Here is a 27,322-nt window from a genome sequence, read left to right on the forward strand (position 1 = left end):
GGGGTGGTCCGTGACCGCCCCGACACATAGTGCCAGGTGTCAGCTGTGATAATCAGCTGACACCAGGCCGCGATCAGCTGCGCTCCCCCCCGTGAGCACAGCTGATTGCACTAGACGAACTATTCCGTCCTTGGGACTTAGGTCCCAGGTCACATGGACGGAATAGTGCGTCTAATGTAGGAAAGGGGTTAATGTGTGGGGTGCTTGTCTCCAGAAGCACGAGTTGGGAGCAATATCTTGTATATCCTCTACAATGTACGAAAACATGCTGAGCACTACAATATACGGGCACTACAATGGCAGATTTGTATTTTCACTCTGCAACCCAGTATGTCGGTATACACTGCATACATGAAGAGGGTCTATTACTGTCTGCTGCTGCTGCCTATTACATATATACCTAGCTCCAGGTATCAGTGGCTAGGAATAATTTTTTTTGCACTTCAATCCTGATTGTTTTATTTCAAAGCCATCCAGAGCCCTCTTTTTTTCTCCATTTGCTTGTTGACACTGCAGACTACAGCTAGATCCCTGTAATACTATAGCGTGAAAATCCAGCAATTTTAAATGCCTTTGCCCATCCCAGGCATCACATCTGAGTGGGCAGAAAATTCTGGTAATTTTTATGGTACTGTAAAAATTTTTGGAGTGTCTTATCCAATTTTTTTACTTTGCCAAAAAATTTTTTAGCTGCCAAAAAAATATTTAGCTACAGTTCATATATTTAACACTGTGATTTGTCCGCCACACGCAGCGCATATCATTGTGCTAAATATTTTACAATTTTAGTCCTCCAAAGAATTTTTTTTGTAGTGTCATAGCCTACTTATTGACCCAATTTTGATGGCCAAAAAAAAAAACAAGGGCACATATAGAAGAGTCTGGTATCTCAGTCAAACACCAGATCTATCTGTGGCCTACAAATTGTGCCATTTCAGGGCTACATTCCACTGTATTTGCTGTCTGTTACAAAATTTCTTTACCCTATTTTGGGGTACAAATTGTAAAAATACAGGCCACATATTGAAGAGTCTGGTATCTCAGTCACACGCCAGATCTATCTGCAGTCTACAAAATGTGCCAATTCAGGGCTACATTGCACTGTATTTGCTGTCTGTAAACCTATTTCTGTACAATATTTTGGGGTGCAAATTGTAAAAATACAGGCCACATATTGAAGAGTCTGGTATCTCAGTCAAACACCAGATGTATCTGTGGCCTACAGCTTCCAGCTCACCAACTGGTGTGTGATGTCCCCACGCATTGGAACTCTACACTGCATATGTTGGAAAGGATTTGTGACAATACAATAAAGGGGATTGCTGACCAATATATAGTGCCTTCAAGGAAAAATATCCAATAATCCAGAGAAAAACCTTGAGGCGCTAATTTCATGCAAAATGATAGTTTATTGAAAATTTCATATATTAAACTTCATCTGTCAGAAACATATGCTTGGCTTACATGACAAAAAAAAAATCGACGTTTCGGCCTTGAAGGCCTTGTTCATGATTTATCTTAGTGCACAAAGCTGAAAGGTGAGGACTGAGTCACGAGGATATGTGTATATATGTCTTATGCCAGCTTTCCTGAAATGCTGGCGTAAGACATATACGGTATACACATATCCTCGTGACTCAGTCCTCACCTTTCAACGTTGTGCACTAAGATAAATCGTGAACAAGGCCTTCAAGGCTGAAACGTCGATTTTTTTTTGTCATATAAGCCAAGTGTATGTTTCTGACAGATGAAGTTTAATATAGGAAATGATTTGTGAGCAGAAGAATGCAGTTATTCACTACCAGCATCAACAAGGTCGTCATTATTCAGGTCAGACTCCACACATAAGACCTCAGGAGTGGATATGGATGTCAGACATATGTATCATCCTCCAAAACTTTGAGGAATCCACCAAGATGGTGAGCGGCGATGATGCCATAATTAGCATCACTATCCCGCTTCTCTGCATTCTGAAAAGCTCTCTGATCACAATGAAAGAGGAAGCATTGCAGGCGGAGCACGAGTACATGGAGCAAGGAAGCCTACAGGGTAATTACACACAGCCCAGCCTCATGTCATCCCAACATGGATTAGTTGACAATGAGGAAGAGGAGGAGGAGGAGGAAGAACAAGAGGTACTTTCATAGGCTATAGACAGTACTACAAGCACAACTGTCATACCGTCTGTTCAGTGTGGATGGCCTGAGGACAGGGAGGAGGAGCACACCATGGTCAGTCGTCCTGTTGGTGAGGACACGGAAAGCTTGCCTGTTACCAATCTGGCATGCATGGCTGACTTTATGTTGCACTGCCTTTCCTGTGACCCTCGCATTATGAAAATTTACAGTGACACTCATTACTGGTTGGTGACACTTCTAGACCCACGCTACAAGGAGAACTTTCAATCTCCTGTTCCAGAGGCAGTCAGGTCTATTAAAATAGTGCAGTACCAGAGGGCTCTTGTTGCGGAATTATTAAAAAAATTCCCATCTGAAAATGCTGGCGGCAGACGTCACAGTTCGTTGGATAACCAAGGAGTACAGATGAGAAAGACAACTCCAATCCAGCAGAGGCATGAACTGGCTCTCTATGCCTTGGAGGTCCTGGCATGCCCTGCCGCTAGCGTTTTGTCAGAGCAGGTTTTTAGTGCCTCTGGTGCAATTATAACTGATAAGCGCATTCGCCTGTCAACTGAAAATGCTGTCAGGCTGACTCTTATAAAAATGAACAAGGGCTGGATTGGGCCAGACTTCTCTACCCCACCGAATGAGAACAGCGAAACATAACCTCCAATACAGTGTATTTTTTTGGGAGGTGTATTCCCATGCACCTCTTGACACCCACACGTGGGTATACGCTTCCTGATTTTGGCTACTTGGTGTAATCCTCCTCATTATCCACCAGACCACCAGCACTAGAACACGAGGGTGACCATGTTCAGTGCTGCTACAGCCACTCTACTTTAGTGAAACGGTCTTTAAGATGCCTGTCAAAAAAAATTTAAAAATATGTACCCCACAGGGGGAAATGTTTTTCAGCCCATACACTTAGTGTATGCGCATTTCAGGTAAAGGAGATCTGCTCCTTTTTAATGGGAAAAACATGCCTACACATGCCTCCTAATTTTTGGCAGGCCTTGCATTCAATGCAGAGGCAAACAAACACTATGAGAGACCCATTTCCTGATAATGTGAACATTGTTTTCAGGAAGCCCACCTCTACGTCTGTTCCAAGGGTTATTGTGATGCATGTAACTTTGGTGCAGGGCGGGCCTTGCATTCAATGCATAAGCTAACAGTATAGCAGTACCAAAAGAATAATGTGAGCTTGGTTTTCCTGTGGCCATGCAGTACGGGGATTCAAAGGCTTATTGGGGTGCGTGTAACTTTGTGGCAAGGCGAGCCTTGCATTCAATGCAGAGGCTAACAGTATAGCAGTACCAAATGAAAAATAATGGAAACTTTTGTTTCATGTGGCCATCCATGACGTCTGCTCCAAGGGTTATTGGGGTACGTGTAACTTTGGGGCAAGGCAGCCCTTGCATTCAATGCATAGGCAAACACTACGGGAGACCCACTTTCTTATAATGGGAACATTTTTTCAGGAGGCACTCCTGTATGTCTCGTGAAAGGGGTATTGGGGTGTGTCCTAATCTTTGGCAGCCCAGACACACAATGCATAGGCAATAACTGTATAGGAGACACACTGTTTTATAATGGCCTTTTAAGAATAGTAATGCCGACTGATGCCCTTATAAAAATAGGCTTTGTGACTTTCAGAGTCCCTCCTTCATAAATGATACAAGATATGTCTGATGATGTATCACACACCACATGGCCAGCTAAGGCTAGTTTCACACTTGCTTTTTTTTGCAGCGCGTTTTTCCCGCAAAAAAACGCATTAAAAAAACGCATACAAATGCATACAAACGCTGCGTTTTTTTCCAGCATTTTAATGCGCATGCAGGAAAAAAACGCAGCGTTTTTGCGCGTTTGTATGCGTTTTTTGTGCGTTTGCGTTTTTTTACAGATTTTGGAAAAACCCCACAAAAAAGAAAAAACAACCATTCAACAACACACAAGACCAATGGGACTTCATTGTGGGTGTGGTATGTTAATATATATAGACCCTGTCTACAGTATTCTTCACATTTGCTTGATTCTTCTCGTGACCATGGATCTGCGCTGGAAGAGTTTTCACTTCAACTTGGATTTGGACATCGCGATGGCTCAGGCGTATGCAGTTGCTTGCCATGAACAAAGGAAGAGAGAGAGGCAGCGAAGACGGCGGCGTATGTGGATACATCCGATTGTTGAACTCCGGGAGAGCCGTGGGGCATACCACACCCTCTACAGCGAGCTACGTGCAAACCCGGAGAAATTTACTGATTATATCCGGATGTCCCACGAAAGTTTCATGGATTTGCTTGCTCGTGTCCAACAATCCATCCGGAGACAGGACACACAGCTCCGTCGTGCGATTCCTCCTGAGGAACGGCTACTGGTGACATTACGGTATGTTTTAAAAACAAAGGGGTGTGGTCTGATGTTTTTTTTTGTAAATTTAGTATTCAAAAACTTGGGTAATTAGTTTTCGTGAATGTACTAATATTTTTTTTTATAGTTTTTAAAAATAATATACATAAATATTAATTTTACTTCTTTGTCTGTTCACAGATTCCTGGCGACTGGAGAAACCCTATCCTCACTACACTTCCAGTACCGTATTGGAATCTCTACCTTGTCTGGAATTGTTGCTGACACCTGCCGGGCTCTCTGGAATGTTCTTTGCCCAGAATTTATGCCCCTGCCCACCGCTGAAAAGTGGATGGAAATTGCTGACAAATTCTGGACAGTATGCAATTTTCCCAACTGTTTGGGAGCTGTTGATGGGAAACACATACAGATCATCAAACCCCAAAGAACGGGATCTGAGTACTATAATTACAAAAAGTACTTTTCAATAGTACTCATTGCAATTGCGGATGCCGGATGTATGTTTGTAGCAGTGGACATTGGAGCATTTGGCCGTGGTAATGACTCGCAGGCTTTTAAAAACTCAGACATGGGCCGGAGGTTGTATGGCAACCAATTTAATTTCCCTATGCCACGGCCTCTTCCTCACACCGAAGCTCCGCCACTGCCCTTTGTAATGGTTGGCGATGAGGCTTTTCAAATGTGCGGAAACTTACTGAAACCCTACTCCAGCCGGGACTTGGACCACGCCAAAAAAATTTTTAATTACAGGCTGACCAGGGCCAGAAGAACTGTCGAGTGTGCTTTTGGGATTCTTGTTTCCAGATGGCGAATTCTGGGCACGGCCATTAATCTTAAACTTGAAACAGTCGATGAGGTGGTGAAGGCCTGTGTGGTTCTACATAACTTTGTGATGGCTAAAGAGCACCCGACCTTTGAACTGGACGATGATGCTCCTAACCCATTGCCTGAATTCACTCAGCACACTCTCAGGTCATCCGTTGAAGTTGGCCAAATGAGGGACAAATTTGCGGCCTACTTTATTTCTGATGTAGGACGGGTGCACTGGCAAGATGAAATGGTGTAATGTTGTTGTTTATGGTAATAAAAATCCTTATTTGATACCATTACTGAGTGCACTATATTTTTTAAACTCCAATTAATTAAAAAACTTCCCATGTATAACTGAATTTTGTTATGTTCACACACCTGGGCAGGTAAATACACATACGAGTTAAAATGCAGCATTGCTAGTCTGCGTGAAATATATTGGAATGAGCAAAGCTGCAGGCCATGAATCAGGAAACCATTTTTTTTCAAGAGAAAATTGTGCAACTAGTTTAAAACAAAGTATGTGATTTTCTCAAAACACAACCCTCAAAACCCAACCCCAATGAAAGTCCATGGGGAATACAAGTCAGCATTGAGTGGATGAATGTAATCTGCTCATGTAATCTGCTCCATTACAAGTTATTACACTAGGCCTTGGAATGACTATACTAGGCCGTGGTATTTCAAATATGAGTATAGTAGGCCTTGGGGCTAGTAGTATAGTAATATGTGAAATACCACGGCCTAGTATAGTCATACCAAGGCCTACTGTAATAACTCGATTTTTAACAACTAGCATCTTGTTTCACAAAAAACAAAGTGGTGAAACTAGAAAGAAACTTATTTTTTAGACAAGTTTCAACAATTTGTTTTTCATGAAACCAGATTCTATTTGGTAAAACTAGAGTTATTACACTAGGCCTTGGAATGACTATACTAGGCCGTGGTATTTCAAATATGAGTATACTAGGCCTTGGGGCTAGTAGTATAGTAATATGTGAAATACCACGGCCTACTGTAATAACTCGATTTTTAACAACTAGCATTTTTAACAACTAGCATCTTGTTTCACAAAAAATAAACTGTTGAAACTAGAAAGAAACTTATTTTTTAGACAAGTTTCAACAGTTTGTTTTTCATGAAACCAGATTCTATTTGGTAAAACTAGAGTTATTACACTAGGCCTTGGAATGACTATACTAGGCCGTGGTATTTCAAATATGAGTATTGTAGGCCTTGGGGCTAGTAGTATAGTAATATGTGAAATACCACGGCCTAGTATAGTCATACCAAGGCCTACTGTAATAACTCGATTTTTAACAACTAGCATCTTGTTTCACAAAAAACAAACTGGTGAAAATAGAAATAAACTTATTTTTTAGACAAGTTTCAACAGTTTGTTTTTCATGAAACCAGATTCTATTTGGTAAAACTAGAGTTATTACACTAGGCCTTGGAATGACTATACTAGGCCGTGGTATTTCAAATATGAGTATAGTAGGCCTTGGGGCTAGTAGTATAGTAATATGTGAAATACCACGGCCTAGTATAGTCATACCAAGGCCTACTGTAATAACTCGATTTTTAACAACTAGCATCTTGTTTCACAAAAAACAAACTGGTGAAACTAGAAAGAAACTTATTTTTTAGACAAGTTTCAACAGTTTGTTTTTCATGAAACCAGATTCTATTTGGTAAAACTAGAGTTATTACACTAGGCCTTGGAATGACTATACTAGTCCATGTTATTTCACATATGACTATACTAGCCCTTGGGTTGGTTTTTAACATGTATTTACCCATCAGTGTGTGTGAGCGGCGCAAACAACATTAATGAAACTTATTAATGGTGAACCACAAATGTTAATTTATTTTTTATCACAAAAAAAAAACTAAAAATTATTTTTTACGGCGTTTGGGGGCAGATGGTTTCAATTTGGGGGTGTGCAGGGAATATGCAACACTTGCAGTTGAAGACGGTGTTTGAGGGGAAGGGGCAACAAAACTTGTGGGGGAAGGTAGTCCAGTTAAGGGAATTAAACTTGGAACACTTGTAGGAGAGGAAATCTGTTCAGTTACATTAGTTGTAATGGCATGTCGCCGTAGGCTTGTGTGCCTGGACCGACTTTGGCCCAATGCCCGCCTTGATTGATTTCGCCTTGAAGTAGGGGCAAATATGGAATGTAGGTCCCCCGTCTGCTGGTATGGCTGCTGCTGCTGAGGTGGCGGCTGCTGCAGAGGTGGCGGCTGCTGCTGAGGTGGCTGCTGCTGCTGAGGTGGTTGCTGCTGCTGCTGAGGTGGCGGCTGCTGCTGAGGTGGCGGCTGCTGCTGAGGTGGCGGCTGCTGCTGAGGTGGCGGCTGCTGCTGAGGTGGCTGCTGCTGCTGAGTTGGCTGCTGCTGCTGAGGTGGCTGATGCTGCTCTTCGTTGTCAGTGCTCGTCCTTGCAGGAGGACTGGTGGCGGCAGTGATGGCCCAGGTTTGCAGAGTGGTGGTGGCAGGGCTACTACATGTTGTTGTAGCGGCAGGGCTGTTCCATGTTTGCCTAGTGGTGGCTGAGCTCCACGCATGCATGGGATTGGCGGTGGTGCTCCAGACAGGAGCAGCGCTTGCCATGGTGGTGTCGGTGAAGTGACCAGCTGCACTCAGACTTGTGGTGGTGTAACGGTGGGTGTCCTGGCTTTGAATAGAGGTGTCCGTGCAGTGGTATGCAGCACAAGTCGGTAGTGAGGTGAAGCGAGTCAATGGTGGCACAGGTGGAAAGGACACCACTGACTGCTGACCATACCGATTATGCTGCATAGCCTGCAAGAAAGCATTGTTGCAGGCCTGCAGCACATTCAGCTGTTGATCAGGACTAAGGTGTTCCGCCATGCCCTTTTCAATCTTACTAAAAAAATGGTGTGCTGGTCTGTTGAGGTCGGCCTCCAGACGGTCAAGGCGCTGTTCTACAGAATTGAAGCGGTGTTCAAAGTGGTTAAAACCACGTTCCATGAGTGCAAAACCGCTTTCAACTCTGTCGGACAGTGACTTGAGGCTGGAATTAAATGTCTCGCTCAAATGCATAAACTCGGGCAAGACATTCCTGTCCAAGGCCCTCTGCCGCTGGCGGGTAGTGCCCGCATAACCAGTGGCAGAGACCTGGGACAGGGGAACACCTGATGGCCCAGCTTCCTGGTCACCAGCTGTGTGTGTGGCTGACCTGCAAGGTGCTTCCTGGCTGTCGGATGGCTGGGACGGGTCAGAGGACGTCCGAGGAAGGACCGCTCCAGGGCCAGGTTGCAGGGTGCTGCTCCAGGTGCTGTGGAAGAAAGGAAAATCATTACTACCATGCCTTTACAAGAAGCATCAGCTGTGGATTAGAAAAACACAGATTAATAAAAATAAAAACCCAAAATGTATAATACTTACGATCTTGTGGCAAGGACCGGTCTTAGGAACTGCAACGCGTGATAGTGACGGTATCTAGTTCTGGTCCTTGACGCAGATCCACTGCGAACCTGGCCCTCAGCACGAACATCACTGTTGAAGCGGTCCTTGATCGAACGCCAACATGTTCGGACTTTGTCCACTGTTGAAAAAAAAAAAAACAGTGCCGTCAAGGACAACAGTCACTGCGGCACAATGTAGCAATACAATACTCAAAGCAGTCACTGTAGACCCCGATGACACTGTTGGGTTTCCTGCTAGAATACGCCAAGCACGAAACCCAACAGTGCCGTCAAGGACAACAGTCACTGCGGCACAATGTAGCAATACAATACTCAAAGCAGTCACTGTAGACACCGATGACACTGTTGGGTTTCCTGCTAGAATACGCCTAGCACGAAACCCAACAGTGCCGTCAAGGACAACAGTCACTGCGGCACAATGTAGCAATACAATACTCAAAGCAGTCACTGTAGACCCCGATGAAACTGTTGGGTTTCCTGCTAGAATACGCCTAGCACGAAACCCAACAGTGCCGTCAAGGACAACAGTCACTGCGGCACAATGTAGCAATACAATACTCAAAGCAGTCACTGTAGACCCCGATGAAACTGTTGGGTTTCCTGCTAGAATACGCCTAGCACGAAACCCAACAGTGCCGTCAAGGACAACAGTCACTGCGGCACAATGTAGCAATACAATACTCAAAGCAGTCACTGTAGACCCCGATGAAACTGTTGGGTTTCCTGCTAGAATACGCCTAGCACGAAACCCAACAGTGCCGTCAAGGACAACAGTCACTGCGGCACAATGTAGCAATACAATACTCAAAGCAGTCACTGTAGACCCCGATGACACTGTTGGGTTTCCTGCTAGAATACGCCTAGCACGAAACCCAACAGTGCCGTCAAGGACAACAGTCACTGCGGCACAATCTAGCAATACAATACTCAAAGCAGTCACTGTAGACCCCGATGAAACTGTTGGGTTTCATGCTAGAATACGCCTAGCACGAAACCCAACAGTGCCGTCAAGGACAACAGTCACTGCGGCACAATGTAGCAATACAATACTCAAAGCAGTCACTGTAGACCCCGATGACACTGTTGGGTTTCCTGCTAGAATACGCCTAGCACGAAACCCAACAGTGCCGTCAAGGACAACAGTCACTGCGGCACAATCTAGCAATACAATACTCAAAGCAGTCACTGTAGACCCCGATGACACTGTTGGGTTTCCTGCTAGAATACGCCTAGCACGAAACCCAACAGTGCCGTCAAGGACAACAGTCACTGCGGCACAATACAGAGCAGGGAAATACTCACTAAACGCCTTTTTGGAGGATGCTGTGGCGCTGTCCCAGCCATCCATCAACGCTGCGGCCACCTCATTCCATAGCCGCCGGGTCACCACATTGTCCTTGTACAGCCGGTCACGGCTGTCCCACAACGGCGAACGCTCCTGGACCAGGCTGATGAGCTGCTCATTATCCAGGTAGACGTCTTCATCCCGTTGTGGAACCTAGACAAAACACATTCATTAGAATAATCAAATTTAAATTGAATAAAAAGTTACAAAAAAAGAAACAAAAAAATGAGTAAAAATAGAAGATAAAAAATAAAGAACATTACAAATCATTTGATACTTACATTCCGTATCACCACCGGGACTTGGCTTCGCTGCTCCTGCTCTTCGCCCTCACTAGTGCCGTCCGCAGATGATGATGACGATGTCTTAAGAAAGTTGAAAAAAACGTAAGAGATTTGGAGAAGCAGCAGATATACTTACTAGATGCACGAAAATAATCACCTCACGGTCTGCTTGCGCCAATTCCTGCCGCGATGGGGAATACTCTGATTCTGAAGACATACTGCATGTAAAAATAATAAAAATCATTAGTACATACATAATTTAAAAGGACAGGCATATAATGTAATATACTCACATTCTTCGCTGATATAATGGGTTCTTGGTTGACTGTCTGCTCTTCAATCTCTCAGTGTAGTAGTGGCAGAGTTTTGGCAGGCACCTCCTTTATATAGACTTTTTTTTTTGACTTTAGAAGATTCTAACTAGGATAAAAAGTGGACACCACCCAAAAAACGCAGCGCTAAAAAATCGCATACCTGCGCATGCCAGTGCGCACGTATGCGCATCCATAGGCTATAATGGCCATTTTTAGCGCAAAACGTGCGCATACGTGCGCATGCGCTTTTTTCCAGGGCCAAAAAATGCAACATGCAGCGTCTGGAAAATACCAACGCACACCCCAAAAAAACGCAGCGCATGAAAATCGCATACATGCGCTTACAAGCGCGCATGTATGCGCACCCATGTTAAATATAGGGGAAAAATCGCATGCGCACGTATGCGTTTTTTTCCAGCGCTAAAAAACGCAAATGTGAAACCAGCCTAAGATTGTTAAATGCTACAACGACATTTCCTAGTGAATGCATTTGTTTTGGTTGAAAGCAATGGTAATGTTGAGAAACGCATCAAAAAAGCTACTTGTGGGCATAGTGATGGAGAACCATTTTTTGGGGGGCTATTTCTTTTGCCTTACATACAAATTATTACCCTGGAAAGGATGTCCCTTAACATATTTCCCTGTAAAATCAATTTTGGTTTCCATTTTTTTATGTTTTTGTGTGCACCTGTAAAAGTGGTGTCACACTCTGACAACATTGGTCACAGTAGTGACCTAGGAGTCAGAAGTGCTTCCCGGGGTGATCCCCATGATGTTCCCATGTCGTTTGCGCACTGTCCCCATACATTTCTGACATTTTGTTGCCCTAGAGAGACCTCCGGGGGGGGGGGGGGCGCGGCAAAAAAGCTCAGATTTCCCATAGACTAACATTGGGCTCGTTGCTCGGGTCGAGAACCCAAGTATTCCAATTTCCTCGACCCGAGCATTTTAGTGCTCGCTCATCACTACTTTTAACCCATGTAACTTAGAAAAAAATTGTTTAAAAAGTGATGCTGAAATAAAGTAGACATATGAGAAATTGTATTTATTCTCTATTTTGCGTGGGACAAGTATCTGATTTAGGCTATGGTCACACTATCAGTATTTGATCAGTATTTCACATCACTATTGGTAAGCCAAAACCAGGAATGAGTGTAAAATAAAGAAGTGGTGACATGTTTCTATTATACGTTTCCTCCAATTCTTCCAAATACTGATAGTGAGACAGTTGCCTTAAGAGCATAAAATATCAAAATTAGAAAATTGCTAAATTTTCAAATTTTGGTAAAATTTTCGATATTTTCATAAATCATGTCATATCAACCAAAATGTACCAATAACATGAAGTACAACGTGTCCCAAAAATCAGTCTCACAATCACTCGGACATTTTGAAGCATTCCCGAGTAAGGGTAAGTGCACACGTAGTTTTTAGGTTTTGCGGATTTTGTTGGAAAATCCGCAGGTAAATCCGCAGGACAAAAGTTTATCTGCGGATTAGCCTGCGGTTTTGCCCTGCGGTTTCACACCTCTTAATGCTAAGGTGTGAAATCGCAGCGGAAACCGCACAAAGAATTGACATGCTGCGGATTGTGACCCACAGCAAAACCGCGCTGAAAGATCCGCAGCATGTGCACTGCGTTTTTTTTTTCCATAGGAAATAAAGGTACTGTACAACGCAGCAGAATCTGCTGTGGACCCGCAGAGCCAAAACTGCTGCGGATCCGCAGCAGAATCCGCAGTGTGTGCACATACCCTTATTGCCTCATTATTATTTACTATTATAGAGCCATTTATTCCATGTCGCTTTACATGCAAAAAGGGGTATACATAATAAAAAAAAACAAGTACAATAAACTGAAACAATACAAGTCACGACTGGTACAGGAGGAGAGAGGACCCTGCCCGCGAGGTCTCACAGTCTACAAGGGATGGGTGAGGATACAATAGTTTTATTACGTTTTTAATGGATTTAATAGAAAAATATCAGTCAAGCCATTTTTTTACGTTGTTTGTCGATTCCCATGAATAAACTGATCACTGTATTGTGTGGCTCGTTACGATTACAGGGACACCAAATATATCCGTGTTATTTGCTGATTTGTGATGTTTATTATTTTTTTAAAAACGCATTAAAAATGTAAAAAAAAATTTCATTATCAAGTCTTTTAATTATTATTTTTTAGTAATTTTATAGGATAAAAAAAATCTTATTCTCCCTTTATAATAAAAATACATAGAAATCCACTGCTGTGCACATTGCATCTTTATGTCTCAGTATAATCTGCCTATGGAATCAAAGCCTGCAATACAGATCAAGCACACAAAATTCTCCCCATTGCATCAATAAAGCTTGTATCTCAGTAGCTTAGGCTTCTCCCTGTAATGTTGAATTTGTGGGTTCAAGACTGGGGAGACTCACAAAAATAGAGAAAATTATATTGCTTACTATTTTTACTACTTTTATAGGAACAAAAGCAATCTGTTTCTTCACCTCAGTATGCAGGGACCATAGAAATACATTGTTATATATACAATGTATCTCCATGGACATGTATATTTTGCATTGTGGATTAACTGCCTGCAGTAGATATTAAGATTACCAAATTTCCGATGTACACCACAATAAACTGTGGCTCATTGGTAAAGCTGCAGCTTACTAACATAGAGATGTGAGTTTGAGTCCTGGTGAGACTGGATGCAGGAAGGAGAAGAAGTAGTGAATTTTTAATTTATGAAGAAGGAAGACACCCTGCCTCACAAGGAGGAGCTACAGAGTAATAAAAATGTCAGAGAGAATGTGAGTATTAGTGATGAGCGAGTATACTCATTGCTCGGGTTTTCCCAAGCATGCTAGGGTGATCGCCGAGTATTTTGGCGTGCTTGGAGATTTAGTATTTGTCGATACAGCTGCATGATTTGCAGCAGCTAGACAGGCTGAATACATATGGGGATTGCTAGGAATTCCACACATGTATTCAGGCTGGCTCGAAGCTGCAAATCATGCAGCTGCATCGACAAATACTCAATCTCCGAGCACACCAAAATACTCGGAGATCACCCGAGCAACAAGTATACTCACTCATCACTAGTGGGTATCAGAAGCGGGGACAAAAGCCCTGACATGACGTCTTGGGACAGTCAGAGACGGTTGGGAGCTATGTATAAAGGGGTTGTCTGGGGCTTTTAATGTGATGGCCTATCCTTAGTATACTGTAGGTCATCAATAGCTGATTGATATCCGGCACCCCCACGATCACTTGTTACCGCTGCTCGTGGCCACTGGGAACAACTGGTCGGCGCAGGGGCCAGGTATCAATCAGTTATTGATGAACTATGCTAAGGATGGTCATATATATGCATTTTTGTTTGTAGAAACCCTTGATAGGACTGCTCTCTTGACTGAAAATCCCAGAAAGAGGAGAGGATTAATGCTGGAAATATATACAGAATGTTTTCTCACAGAACTATATACCAATTTGCTCAGCTCCCCCTGCCCTATAACATGGTGCCTGCACCCACCAAACGTTTTCTTTTATCTGACCTGGGTGGTTCCTGACTCAGAATGTGGCGCCCCATGGATGTCCACCACCCACCTTTCATTGTTCCTCAATGCAAGCACAAGAACAGTTGGTTTGGTCTAGACACATTTGGCAGCTTCTTATCTCCTCATTGAACAAAAGAATTGGCTGTTGGATATCCAGAGAGCTAGGTCATTTTCTCCCCAGACATCATCTGTGGACGATAAGCCGAGAGGCCCCCATACACCTTCATACATCAGTATGATAGGCCACCTTTTGTCCAATAAGTATGGAGGCTTTCACTTGGGAGCAAAAAAATGTCAAGTGTGTCCCAAAGTGCGATGTGAGAGATCGTAAGATACAAGGCAACGTGACTGTACAAGACCTGACCATTACCAATGCGCTAAAAAACAGATAACGACTGCTGCGCGACAAGGAAACATTTGGAAAGACTGCTCTGTTTTTCATTGGTTTTATTCTTCAAACATGGAAGTTGTTCCAGCTAAAGAGGCCATTTAAAGTTAAAGCAAATAAAACAGATGCAAAATAAATGACTGGAAAATTTGAAAGAGCCAACATCAACAAAGAAAAATGAAAGAGAAGCGTAATGAGCCTCCCCGCTGATAGAGGCTACAGTTTTATGGCGTGTGGTATGACAAACTTCACTGGAGCCAGGCTCTGATCATTTTTCTAGCTGCAGGATCATCTTTCCATGCCATTACATTACATATTACACAGTTCACCGTCTCATGTCAACGTCTCATTAATCTCTATATTAATACTGATCGATGAAATATTGAGGCAAGTGCAGTTTTCACTCCCACGATTACAATTCTATCTTTCGTCTACTATTTTACAGACATATCCAGACTGAAATTGTAAATTAAGGGGATATACCCGTCCTAAGAATTTATGGATTATTGCTAAAATGTGATATCTCATAACTATCAAACTGGGTCTCACCTTTGGGCAGAAATCTCTTTAACAGTGGATGGCTCACAGCAATTCATTGTATAGTGAACCATAGCACAACTGTTGTTCCTTTGCAAAACAAAGTCTAGAAGGAGGCACAGCACTTAAAGGGTTTGTCCGGCCTTAAGGTACAAATCTTCAGTCACACTGTGTGACTGCAGAATTGTGAATCCTCACATCATGCACACTTCACGCTATGCGGTCTCCGGTGCTGGAAGTGACAGGTGTCATCCACTCAATGCCGACTTTTATTTCCCATTGACTTGCATTGGGGTCGGGTTTCAGACAAAGCTCCGACTTTTTTTGCCCTAGTCGGACCAGTCTCATCTGAAACGAATCTTGTTTCATGAAACCCGATCCAACTAAAGTCGCTCAACTCTACTGGTGAGTAAAAATGGGTAAAAAGACAGAGTAGAAAAATTATTAAATAGGAATTCCTACCTCCCTTTTATTCTGTTATTCCATTCATTCTGTTCAAAGACAACCCAGTCCCCTGCCAGTCTCTATTTAATGCTGCAGTCAATCACCAGTGCAGTGGGGACTTGCTGGAGCTAGTGATTGGCTGCAGCTTTCACAGGTCACAAGTCAGGATATCATGACAGCAGCAGGAAGTATGGCAGCCTCGGAACAGGAGCGACAGGGAGATCAGTGAAGATTTTGTTTTATTTGATTACCCTAGTCTGATCCTTTTGTAAAAAAAAAAAAAATACAACCCCTTTAACTTATTGCGTCACTGTAGAAGATCAACGCTTATTGTGAAAAAAATGTTAAAACAAAGGTTGCACAGAGCAGATGACACCAGCACCAGCCCTGACAAATCAAATGCCGCACAGGGGATGCCGGAAGGCAAGAGAATCGCAGGACTCCCGTCCTACCACCAGGCACCACAGACCTGAACGCTGCATCGGACTGCATCAAATCAGTCCACTCATTTCTAATATATAATTGTAAATGTAACCTATAGATAATGCTAGAACTCTATATATACTGTATCATTAATTAATATATAAATGGAATATAATTTGTATTATATGCTGCACTGTAAACAAAATGCAGCATACTGTATAATACAAAGTATTTATTTTTTTAATGGCCTTCGGGTTGAATTTGAGCCATGGCGACTTGATGAATGAACGATCTTGTACAAGCCTAGATAGGTCTACCAGGGTCTTATCCCCTGTTACCTTGATAGCATCAAGTCTTCGTGTTGCTGGTCTTCCTCTTCGCCATGTTCCTTCTATTCTTCTGACCATGGTGTCCTTCAGTGATTGCTCTCTTCGTATGATGTGTCCAAAGTAGGCATGTCGTAGCTTGGTGATCCTTTGCTTTTTGTGACATGTCTGGTTTGATTTGTTCCAAGATTGATTTGTTTGTTCTTCTTGCCATCCATGGTATTGATAACATCCTTCTCCAGCTCCATATTTGAAAGTGTCGATTCTTCTTCTGTCTTGTTTCTTTGTCGTCCAGGTTTTGCCTTCGTATGTAACCACAGAAAAGACCAAACTATTACGAGCCATGTCTTCATTGATTGTTCCTCGATTAGTCTAAATGGACAACTTGTCTTGGACATTCTTGTCCAGAATACAAAGTATATTTAATTTATATATTGAGTTGTTACTCTGTTTTAGATAATTAATGGGTCAGCTCTCAGCATTCTAAAACATCCACTGAACATCTGCAAGGTCAGAAACTGATAAAGCCTTCAGCCCGTAAATCTCAGACACCACAGGAGACATAAACAGCGATGAAGGCCACAAAACATCGGGTGTTATATGACAATCTGGCTCGTTGTAGGATACAATGGAAGCTGCTATCTGTAGCAATTCTTTGCCACATGTACCTTTTACTAATTGAGGAAGAGAATTTTATAGTTAACATATTTACTATTTATGAGTTTGGAAGTAATTAAATGTGGCCGTAAAATACTTTGTAATGAATCTGGGGGGGAATTTATCGAGACTTTGCTTTCTTGAACTCTGGAGAGTAGTTAGGTGTGCCTACTATAGTAAGAATTATAATAAGAAATTAGATAAAAAGATTTGCAGGACATTGGTCAAAAGTTTAAAAAAACAAATCCACAACACAGAGCACAAACTTTTGAGATAAAGGTAAATTTATGAATAGGTAAAGGTGAAGTCTTCAGACGATCTACAAGGAGATGATGCTCCTAATTCTGCTTGTTTATGTTTAATATCTAACCTCTGTCCACTTTAGTCCTTCAAACTTAGGCCCAGTTCAGACTGTGATTCTTGGACCAGTCATGTCCAAATTGTGAACTTGGTTGGGTCTGTGCACAACTTCTTGCATGTTTTTGCATCGTATACAACTGCAGAACCTCTTTGAATTAAAACAAGCCTTAAAAAAGTCTCAAGCCACCACATGGGCAAGACTAGTTCCTGCTGCAATTTCTTCTACATGAACAGTTCCCAGACTGAAGCAAGGTTTGCATTAATATAGCCTTAAAGCGGTGGTCCTGCACCGAAAATGTATTTTCTCATTATCTATCCTTACACTATAACCACTTTTGTAATTTGCTTCATTACACGGTGCCTTACACTTTTCCTCTTCTAGCTAATCCCTACATGTGTTTTTATTTTTACTGTACTTCCGGTGATGTTTTATTCGAGAGGAGTCTCAAATGTGACCTCACAGGAGGCCAGAGCTGCACAGACTCCCCTAGGCGTCAACTCACCCTTCCTGGAACAGGACGTCACAGGGGGCCGCCCCCACGAAGACGTCCTGAATAGTTGAGCGACTTTGACATTTATGACATTCATCCACTCAATGCCGACTTTTATTCCCCATTGACTTGCATTGGGGTTGGGTTTCGGACGAACACTCCGACTTTTTTTGTCCTTGTTGGACCAGTTTCATCTGAAACGAATTTTGTTTCATGAAACCCGATCCGACTAAAGTCGCTCAACTCTAGACCTGAATCCTGGGTGATGGACGCTGTCGGAGATGTGAGTGCAGCGCTGGCAACCTGCTTCTACTGTATCTCTGTTCCCTGACTGCATCTATTTTCACAAAAGCTACAGCAGTGGAGATAGATGCCTTGAGTGACACCAGTGCTGCCACCTGATGATGTTTCACTTGAGGGCTCTGCCAGAAGCTGTGGGGCGGCGCTGGTGTCACTCACTACTTCTATCTCTGCCCCCTGACGATGTCTTTTTTCACAGAAGCTAAGAAGCTAGAAGCAGAGTACCGGTGGTGCACTTACATCACCCACAGCATCCAACACCAGGGATCCAGGATATCTTCAGAGGGGGCAGAAATGCAAGAAACTAGTGAGTAACTGCAGTGCTGCCCCCTATGATGTGCTGTTCCAGAAGGGGCAATGGACGCTGCTGGAAGTAAATGCAGCTCCAGCCTCCTATGACCCCTCTCAAGCAAAACGTCACAGGAAGTACAGTAAAAATAACACATGTAGGGATTAGATAGATAGGGAGAAGTGTTGGGTATTGTGTAATAAAGCAAATTACAATAGTAATTAGGGTGTAAAGATAGATAGTTAAATGCGTGTTAGGATCCGGATAACTCCTTTAAAAAACCTAATGCAATCATGTAATTGGTACGAAGCACTAGAATATTCCGCATTAACATCACATTGTCTTTAGTAGCTCATGCAGAATAGAAAACTTCTATTTATAACAGATCACGTCCCTAAAATCTGCAGTTAGAATCGTTCCCATGGCTGGATATGTCAAACACAGTGCGGTTCTCACGTCGTTGACAGACAATTAGTGGTTCCCTTCCTAGACATGGTTGGAATGGTGGGATAAGTGCACATGTTGGAAGATGTCATTTTTATATGTCAGCCGTCATTGAACACCACTTATCAGTCTGCTCACATGTTTCAGGTCAGATCATTAACATTTGCTTTTCATGTAACTTTTTACCAAATATAATGTAGACTAAATAATCTGCACAAAAGGATGTGACCTCAGATGTCTCCTCCATACATTCCCAGCACGCATTCTATGGGTATTATGTCAGACATGAAACATTGGTCTATACAATTACACATTCTCTACATGCTGTGGCCCAGATCCATCATTTGCATTTTTTAAGTTACGGTAGTTTTCTTTTCTGTCTTTGTGGCATTTGTTGTTGTTTTGTACTCAAAGGGTCTTCATATTGGAGCACAGAACAGGAATAAATTTGTGTCAAATTTTGAAATTTTTTTGATGATGCAAATTAAAAGAAGAATTAGGCGCAAATGAAAATCAGGCAAAAAATCTCCAAAAACTAGACAGAAAACAGGCACAACTCGAGTTGATTCATGCTGCCTAAACCACGTACAACATGAATCAGAGCCTGGCTGCACGATTGCACCCAGGTATATTTTTCTCTGAAACACTCCTGTTTTTCAGTAAAAATATGGTTAGAAGATACTCTTAGCCGGCTAAGGTGGCACCAGGCTAGTCTTGTCTCTGAGTCCCACCAGCTTCTCCCCGTTCTGCTGCATTTGATTGACAGGTGTCTCGCTATTGGAAAGACCTGTTTCTTAGTGATAAGCGAATGTGCTCAGATAAGGTGTTACGGAGCATGCTCGTGTGCTAACATACTGTCTTCGGCGTGCTCGAATAATATGTCCGAGTCCCCGCGGCTGCATGTCTCGCGGCTGTTTGACAGTCGCAACACATGTAGGGATTATCTGTTTGGTACGCCGAAGACACTCAGTTGGCACCAGAGTATGCATGAGTAACACCTTATCCGAGCACGTTCGTTCATCACTTTTAGCAGTATTGAGAAACTATACTTTCTCGGAAACGGCAGAAACTTTCAGAGAAAAATTGTATTTAGCTGTAATCATGCAGCCAAGCTCTGATTCATGTTGTCAGTGATTTAGGCAGCATGAATCAATTGAATGGTTCCCTTGAAGAAAGAGAAGTAACCTTTTATTACCTCCAGATTACATAGCCTGTTCTATTCTAACCGTCATCGAAGAGTAAAACTTAGTGCAGAGCCTTCAGTGGGAGAAAACAACAGATTGGTAACTTTGGATTTATGTTACAACCATTTAACAGCACCTTCCAGAAAAGGTGCATACAGACTAACATGGATGTCTCAAAAATGTAAAACATGCATAGTTTTTGCAGATCCATTTTTGTAGAATTTCCGTCGTATCTGTACTCTTTTTTGTGTGTGCACTCAGGCAGGAACTGTCCGCTTCTGCCTCCCGGGGATGCACACTTTTGACCAATCTTTTAAGCAATCAGTGGGGGTCTCAGGACCCAGATCCTCTCCAAGCTAAAAGTAATTTAAGGGCCTAGAATATTTTGAATCTGGGCCACAATGTCTTGTTTTGTGAGTCTGCGGGGTGCCCTGCGGTACCGTCCGATGTGTGAAGCTGTGGCTGTAGGATATCCTCTTAAATCAATCCAAAGGTTATTTTTTTACTTAAACAACTGTCAGATGAAATATTTCAAGATGGGGTTTGAGACCCTGCATACATTTCCATTTAAAGGAGAATTATTGAAAATAGTTACAAAATGAAAAGCAATTTCAAAACTTTTCTCTATACAATATCTATTTACACTGGGGGGGGGCAAGCCCTTAAATTATGATGCTATCAGTGTTGGACGATATACCGTATGATTTACCTTTCAGTATTTCAATATCATAGAATGCTGCAGCAAATCTGGTTGAGCGGTGGGGCCCAGATCTGGTGTCAGAGCTGATGTAAGACTTGAGCTTTGACCGACATCTCCATAACTTCAGCTCTCTGGGATGGGTGATACGTAGAAGCTCTTCAAGGTTTGCAGCAGATCTGATCCTTTGTTCTAACTCACTCTGCGTCACTCCCTATAAAGGAACAAACAGTAGCAGTGGTCAGTTATATGTTCTGAAAGTTGTAGCGGTCTATACATATTATTCAGTAAGGTCCAATGCTGGCATTTGTTTTACTCACTTATATAATCCTAATAATTCCACAGCGCTTCAGAGACAACATCATTACTGTCCCTATTGGGGCTCACAATCTAATTTACCTATCAGTATGTCTTTGGAGTGTGGGAGGAAACCGAGAAGAAACCCACAAAAACAAGGGGAAAAGATACAAACTTCTTGCAGATGTTGTCCTTGGTGGGATTTGGACCAGGACCCCATTGCTGCAAGGCTGCAGTGCTAACCACTGAGCCACCATACTGCCCTACTGTCATACTGAATAACAACATTCCTATAACACAGAAATGTAAGTTACATGTAATTTAACAGCAAATTCTTTCCATATAGCCCCTTTTTAAGCAGATTTCCAGGAACACATTCCAAAATAAACAGGGCATCTGGTCCACTTTAAAATTCTATAGCGTCTGATGCTCTCCTAGTAATAATGTGTATACTGATATACAGTCTTGCACAATAGTCTTCTAGAAATAGTCTCCAAGAGAAGGCAAGACAGTCGACACATGTATATAATATGCTAATTTCTAACTGTATTTCAAAATGAGACATTTAGCAAAAAATTGATCAATCATTTGAGCTACCCCGCCATGCCAAGGCAATCTCATATGGGGCAGTCCTACTCTACGTTTTTTATATTCGCTCTGCCATTGCGGCCTCCTAAATGTATTAAAAGCAAGACCATATTAAATGCACACTGTACCTGAAGCGTTTCTGAATCACTCCCATGAAGCCAGAAAAGGTGAGCGCAGATAAAGGCCAGCCAGGTTCAGACAGACATTTCAGGTTTAACCTCCACACTCTCCTGACCAGCAATCACAGATGAAGGGTGATACAGGCCCAGACACAGGTGCACAATTAAACAGAGCCCTGGGGCAGGGCTGGGCTGCTGTGTGTGCACAGCAGCCTAGATCAATCAGAATGAATACAGAAAAAACGGCGAAAAAACCCCAGCACCAACGGCAACCGTGGTGGTCAGCCACAAACCATTATCAAATAAAAAAGGAGAGATGCCAGTGCTGCTTATGGTCAGAACGCAATACATAAAGTGCATATGCACATATTAATTTCTAACTGTATTTCAAAATGAGACATTTAGCAAAAAATTGATCAATCATTTGAGCTACCCCGCCACGCCAAGGCAATCTCATATGGGGCAGTCCACACTCACCTGACCAGCAACCAGCGCGGGTTATGGTCGCCGTTTTTTCTGTATTCATTGTGATTGATCTAGGCTGCTGTACACACACAGCAGCCCAGCTCTTTATTTGCAGTCACCTTTTCTGGCTTCATGCGAGTGATTCAGAAATGCTTCAGGTACAGTGTGCATTTAATATGGTCTTGCTTTTAATACATTTAGGAGACCGCAATGGCACGGCGAATATAAAAAATGTAGAGTAGGACTGCCCCATTTGAGATTGCCTTGGCGTGGCGGAGTAGCTCAAATGATTGATCAATTTTTTGCTAAATGTCTCATGTATATAATATGCTGCACAGGCATTGTATTGTCTGCCAGTGAAAAGAGGGAAAATGAACATGTATTAAAGAGGTTGTCCGACAAAGACAAAATTAGATCATATGGAGATCACAGCCATTGTAATCTGCATCATTACATGGGCGATTAAACGAGAGAACAGAAGTCTTACAAAATAGTCTATAAAAGGGGTGCGCAACCTGCGACCTGGGAATCACATTTGGCCCATGATGCCATTCCGAGTGGCCCCCAATCATATGGACAGAAAAATGCTTGTCTCACAGGTTAACTCTACGTGAGTAGCCACACTCAGAGGAGTAGTGGCGGCAGCTGACGAGCAGGTACTGGCAAGTACTAATGGAGCCCATTGTAACCAGCTCTGGAGACCTTATACATCAGGAGAGTGGGGTCTCTAAACACATTTGGCACTCCAGAAAGTAGTATGCGAATTAGACAGGTGGCCATAGCTTCAGGGCCGATGTTGGAGGCAGGCAGACTAGGCAGCTGCCTAGGGCCTATTCACCCCGTGAGTCAGGGGGCACGCCTGGCAAAGGACCCGCTTTCCCCCGGCACGCCACATTCAACTTTATCGGCATCATAGACGCTGATACAGCTGAAAGCAATGATGGAGGAGAAAGCGTCAGATTATTCTTCTCCCATCATTCCCCTCTGCCTCTGACACTGCGGGTGCACGATGATGTTGTGACGCTAGTCACTTCTCACGGTTAAACCGTGAGTAAGAGTGGTCAAGGAGTCAGAGGTGAGAAGCCAGGAGTTTACGTCATAAACAGAAGGACAAAAGCATGGTCAGGTAATGTTCCGTGGTCCGAGTACCGGAAGGATAACAGATAGGAGCAGAAGGGGTTAAACAGGTGGATCGCCAGAACGAAGTCCAAGGTCAAGCAACAGATCATGCATACAGATCTCAAGGCACAGGGAGCACAAACCTCATTTATTGAATGTATGTCTGACTGGTCTGGGAGAAGCTGCTCAGTTAAGTAGGCATGGCAATCACCCAGTATAGTGAACACTTGGAGACAGCAGACGCCTCCCAGTCACAGATTGGCTAGTTGAGCTGTCAAACAACAGACTGACAGCTCAGCATGCCCCTGAACCAGACAGGATGGCCGAGCTGTCAGTAACTGCCTCCCAGACACCCTGAGGGGTGGAACCATGACAAATGTCCCTTTATCGCTCACCCGCTGTGTGCCGGACAGTGCAGCTTGTCATATCTGCTATGTCTGTTATGCCGCATGACCCCTGGAGCAGTGTGCACGCGCACCGAACTGTCATGCCCCCCATGTCTGGTATGCCGCATGACTCCTGGAGCAGTGTGCACGCGCACAGAACTACAGTATCATGCCCTTTATGTCTTATGCTGCAGGATCCCTGGAGCAGTGTGCACACGCACCTCGTGACTGTTGTGCTGCAAGATGCCTGGAGCAGTATGCATGCGTGCCTCATCTCATGGCTGCCTGCCATTGCTAGTGCGCATGTGTGCTTTACCTCATGGCTGCACGCCGTTGCTATGTTACCATCCGTCTCTGCTCTGCCTGCAGCGATCCTCCCAATGGTCCTGGACTCCCTGATCATGTGACCCTCTCTATGTCCAGCAGTATCTGATCCAGCAATCCTCTCAATGATCCTGGAGGCTCTGATCATTTGACCCTCTCTATGGTCCAGCAGAATCTGATCTAGCTAGCCTCTCTATGATCCTGGAGAATCTGAACCGGAAGTCCTCTCCTGGTCCTGACCCGGAATTGCAGGTGCTAATGCCCTATATCAGACCGCCCCTTCCTATGGTCGGGGCCTGAGTATCGTGTTGCTTCCCTGCATGGCTGCTTGGTCTGCTCAGTCGCTCTCTGTATTCTGTGCCCCTGCACTCTGCTCTGTTGTGCCTCTCTGCACACGCTCTGTGCTTGTATTCTGCCTCTTGTCTCGTGCCTTGTCTTGTGTTGTCTTTTGTGCCATGTGTTGTATTGCTATTCTTTCACTTCTAGTACTTCCTATGTTCTCTGTCTTTGCCTGTTTTTCGCCATGTCTTGTCCTTGCTATGCTTTGCCTTATAGTACTTCCAATGTTCTCTGCCTAGCCTGTTTCGCCATGTCTGGTCACTATTCCATGCTAATTCTCTTGGATCTCTCTGCAGCATTCAACACTGTGGATCATCAGCTCCTCCTCACTATGCTCCGTTCCATTGGCCTCAAGGACACCATTCTCTCCTGGTTCTCCTCCTATCTCTCTGACAGATCCTTTCCTGCATCTTTTGCTGCTTCCTCCTCCTCTCACCTTCCCCTTACTGTTGGGGTTCCTTAAGGATCAGTCCTAGGCCCCCTTCTCTTCTCCTTGTATACTGCCCCTATTGGTCAAACAATCAGTAGATTTGGTTTCCAGTACCATCTCTATGCTGATGATACCCAATTATACGCTTCTTCTCCTGACATCACGCCAGCCTTTCTAGAAAACACCAGAGATTGTCTAAACGCTGTGTCTAACATCATGTCCTCACTATATCTGAAACTGAACCTGTCAAAGACTGAACTCCTTGTGTTTCCTCCCTCTACTAATGTACCTATACCCGACATTGCCATTTCTGTATTTGGTTCTACTATTACTCCCCAGCAACATGCCCGCTGTCTTGGGGTCATTCTTGACTCCGAACTTTCCTTTGCCCCCCACATCCGATCACTCGCTCGCTCTTGTTATCTGCACCTCAAAAACATTTCTAGAATTCAACCTTTTCTTACTTTTGACTCTGCAAAAACTCTTACTGTTTCTCTTATTCATTCTCGTCTCGACTATTGTAACTCTCTTCTAATCGGTCTCCCTCTTACCAAACTCTCCCCCCCTCTAATCTGTCTTGAATGCTGCAGCCAGGATCATATTCTTCGCCAGTCGTTATACCGATGCCTCTACCTTGTGCAAGTCATTACACTGGCTACCCATCCACTCCAGAATCCAGTACAAACTTATTACCCTCACCCACAAAGCCCTCCATGGCTCAGCACCACCCTACATCTCCTCCCTTGTTTCAGTATACCACCCTACCCGTGCCCTTCGTTCTGCTGATGACCTGAGGTTAGCATCCTCAATAATCACAACCTGCCACTCCCGTCTCCAAGACTTTACACGTGCTGCGCTAATTCTTTAGAATGCACATCCCAGGTCAATACAGTTAGTCCCCAATCCCCGCAATTTTAAGCGTGCCCTGAAAACGCATTTATTCAGACTGGCCTACCGCCTCAACACATTAACCTTACTATCCCTGTGTGGCACAGTCAAAAGTTTTACCATAGCCAGGTTCCCCGCATCATGTTCCCACATGCTTTATGCATCTATTAGCCCTCTGTGTCGGTACTGTTGCACACTTAACATTATGGCTGGTCCATACAATCAGGGCAATTGTTACCACCCACCTTTCGTGTCTACCTTTTTCCTCATAGATTGTAAGCTTGCGAGCAGGGCCCTCATTCCTCTTGGTATTTGTTATGATCTATGTGATTATTGTTATGCTGTAATGTCTATCGTCTGTACATGTCCCCTCTGAAATGCAAAGTGCTGCGGAATATGTCGGCGCTATAGAAATACAATTTATTATTATATTATTATTAGAGTTGAGCGACTTTTGGTTTTTTAGGGTCGAGTTTCGTTTCGTGAAACCCGACTTTTCCAAAAGTCGGGTCGAGCAAGATCGGCCGATTATAGGGAAAAGTCGGGGTTGTCCCGAAACACGAAACCCAATGTAAGTCAATGGGGAATAAAAGTCGGCAGTGAGAGGAGGACAGGAAACACACCTACAGTGCCCATTTGAATGCCAAAAGCATCAATTCTTCTTACTTAAGCTTGTCAACCTTAATTAACTTCATAATACAAGTTACGCACTGAAAAATGGGGGTTATTTGGCTAAAGTTGTGGGGGGGTAGGGCTGGCTCCAGGTTTTCATGTGCCCTGGGCGAAAGAGCGCCCCTTTAACACATACCACAACTCATCATGCTCCGATACGGCAGAGAAATAGCGGTATAGTACAATGAAAAATACTTCACTTTTTACATCTCATGACGAGGCCCATCTATTTCTCCATACAGAATCATTGGTCCCATATAATGTTTGAAACAGTATATGATGAGCTCCACATAATGCTACAGTATATGTTGGTCCCCATGGATGAAGCTCCACTGTCTTATGGGCCCAAATAATGCTCCAAACATAATGGGCCCCATTTCTAATGCTCTAGTGTATAATGGGTCCTGTAAATGCTGCTCCAGTGTCTGATGTCCACCTTTGGAATGTTCCAGTGTATGGTGGGCCCCATCTATCATTCTCCAGAGTATAGTGCTCCCCAAAAATTGCTGTCCCAACATTGAAAACAATCAAATAAGTCTCCTCACTAGGGAATCCCTGTACTAGTCTGGACTCCTTGTCGTCCCCATCTTCCATCTCACTGCACAGTATTTCAACCTTGCAAGTGCTGTGATCCTGAGCAAGCAGGGGGGGCCCACTCGTTGGCGACGGCACTGGCACAGGGCCCCTGATAGTACGGTGGTGTGTCTGATGGCGGGTGGGCCAAACCTGCATTTTCATCTGCAGCTTCCTCTTTGTCACTGTGTAAGATGGAACTGTATATGGGAAGGGTAACCTGAGTTTCATCAGGGTCAGATTCAGGCCGTGTAGCGTGCGAGGGGAATGTAGTGGTCTGGGTCAATGTACCAGCAGATTCATCGAGCAGTGGCTGGGCATCAGTGCACTTGTGTCGC

The 27,322-nt window shown here is 43.6% G+C and overlaps 1 protein-coding gene across 1 annotated transcript in view; it reads right to left on the reverse strand.

Annotated features, from left to right (window-relative positions):
* Positions 1-27,322, reverse strand: part of VEGFD (vascular endothelial growth factor D) — a 110,887-nt gene that overhangs the window by 38,240 nt on the left and 45,325 nt on the right. Inside the window, exon 2 of the mRNA XM_073565254.1 lies at positions 20,797-20,998. Within this exon, the coding sequence (XP_073421355.1) occupies positions 20,797-20,998 (202 nt within the window). The remainder of the gene's footprint in view (positions 1-20,796; positions 20,999-27,322) is intronic.

Source organism: Dendrobates tinctorius, unplaced genomic scaffold (genome assembly GCF_039654945.1).
Source record: "Dendrobates tinctorius isolate UK_male_01 unplaced genomic scaffold, ASM3965494v1 ptg000016l, whole genome shotgun sequence".
Taxonomy (NCBI): domain Eukaryota; kingdom Metazoa; phylum Chordata; class Amphibia; order Anura; family Dendrobatidae; genus Dendrobates; species Dendrobates tinctorius.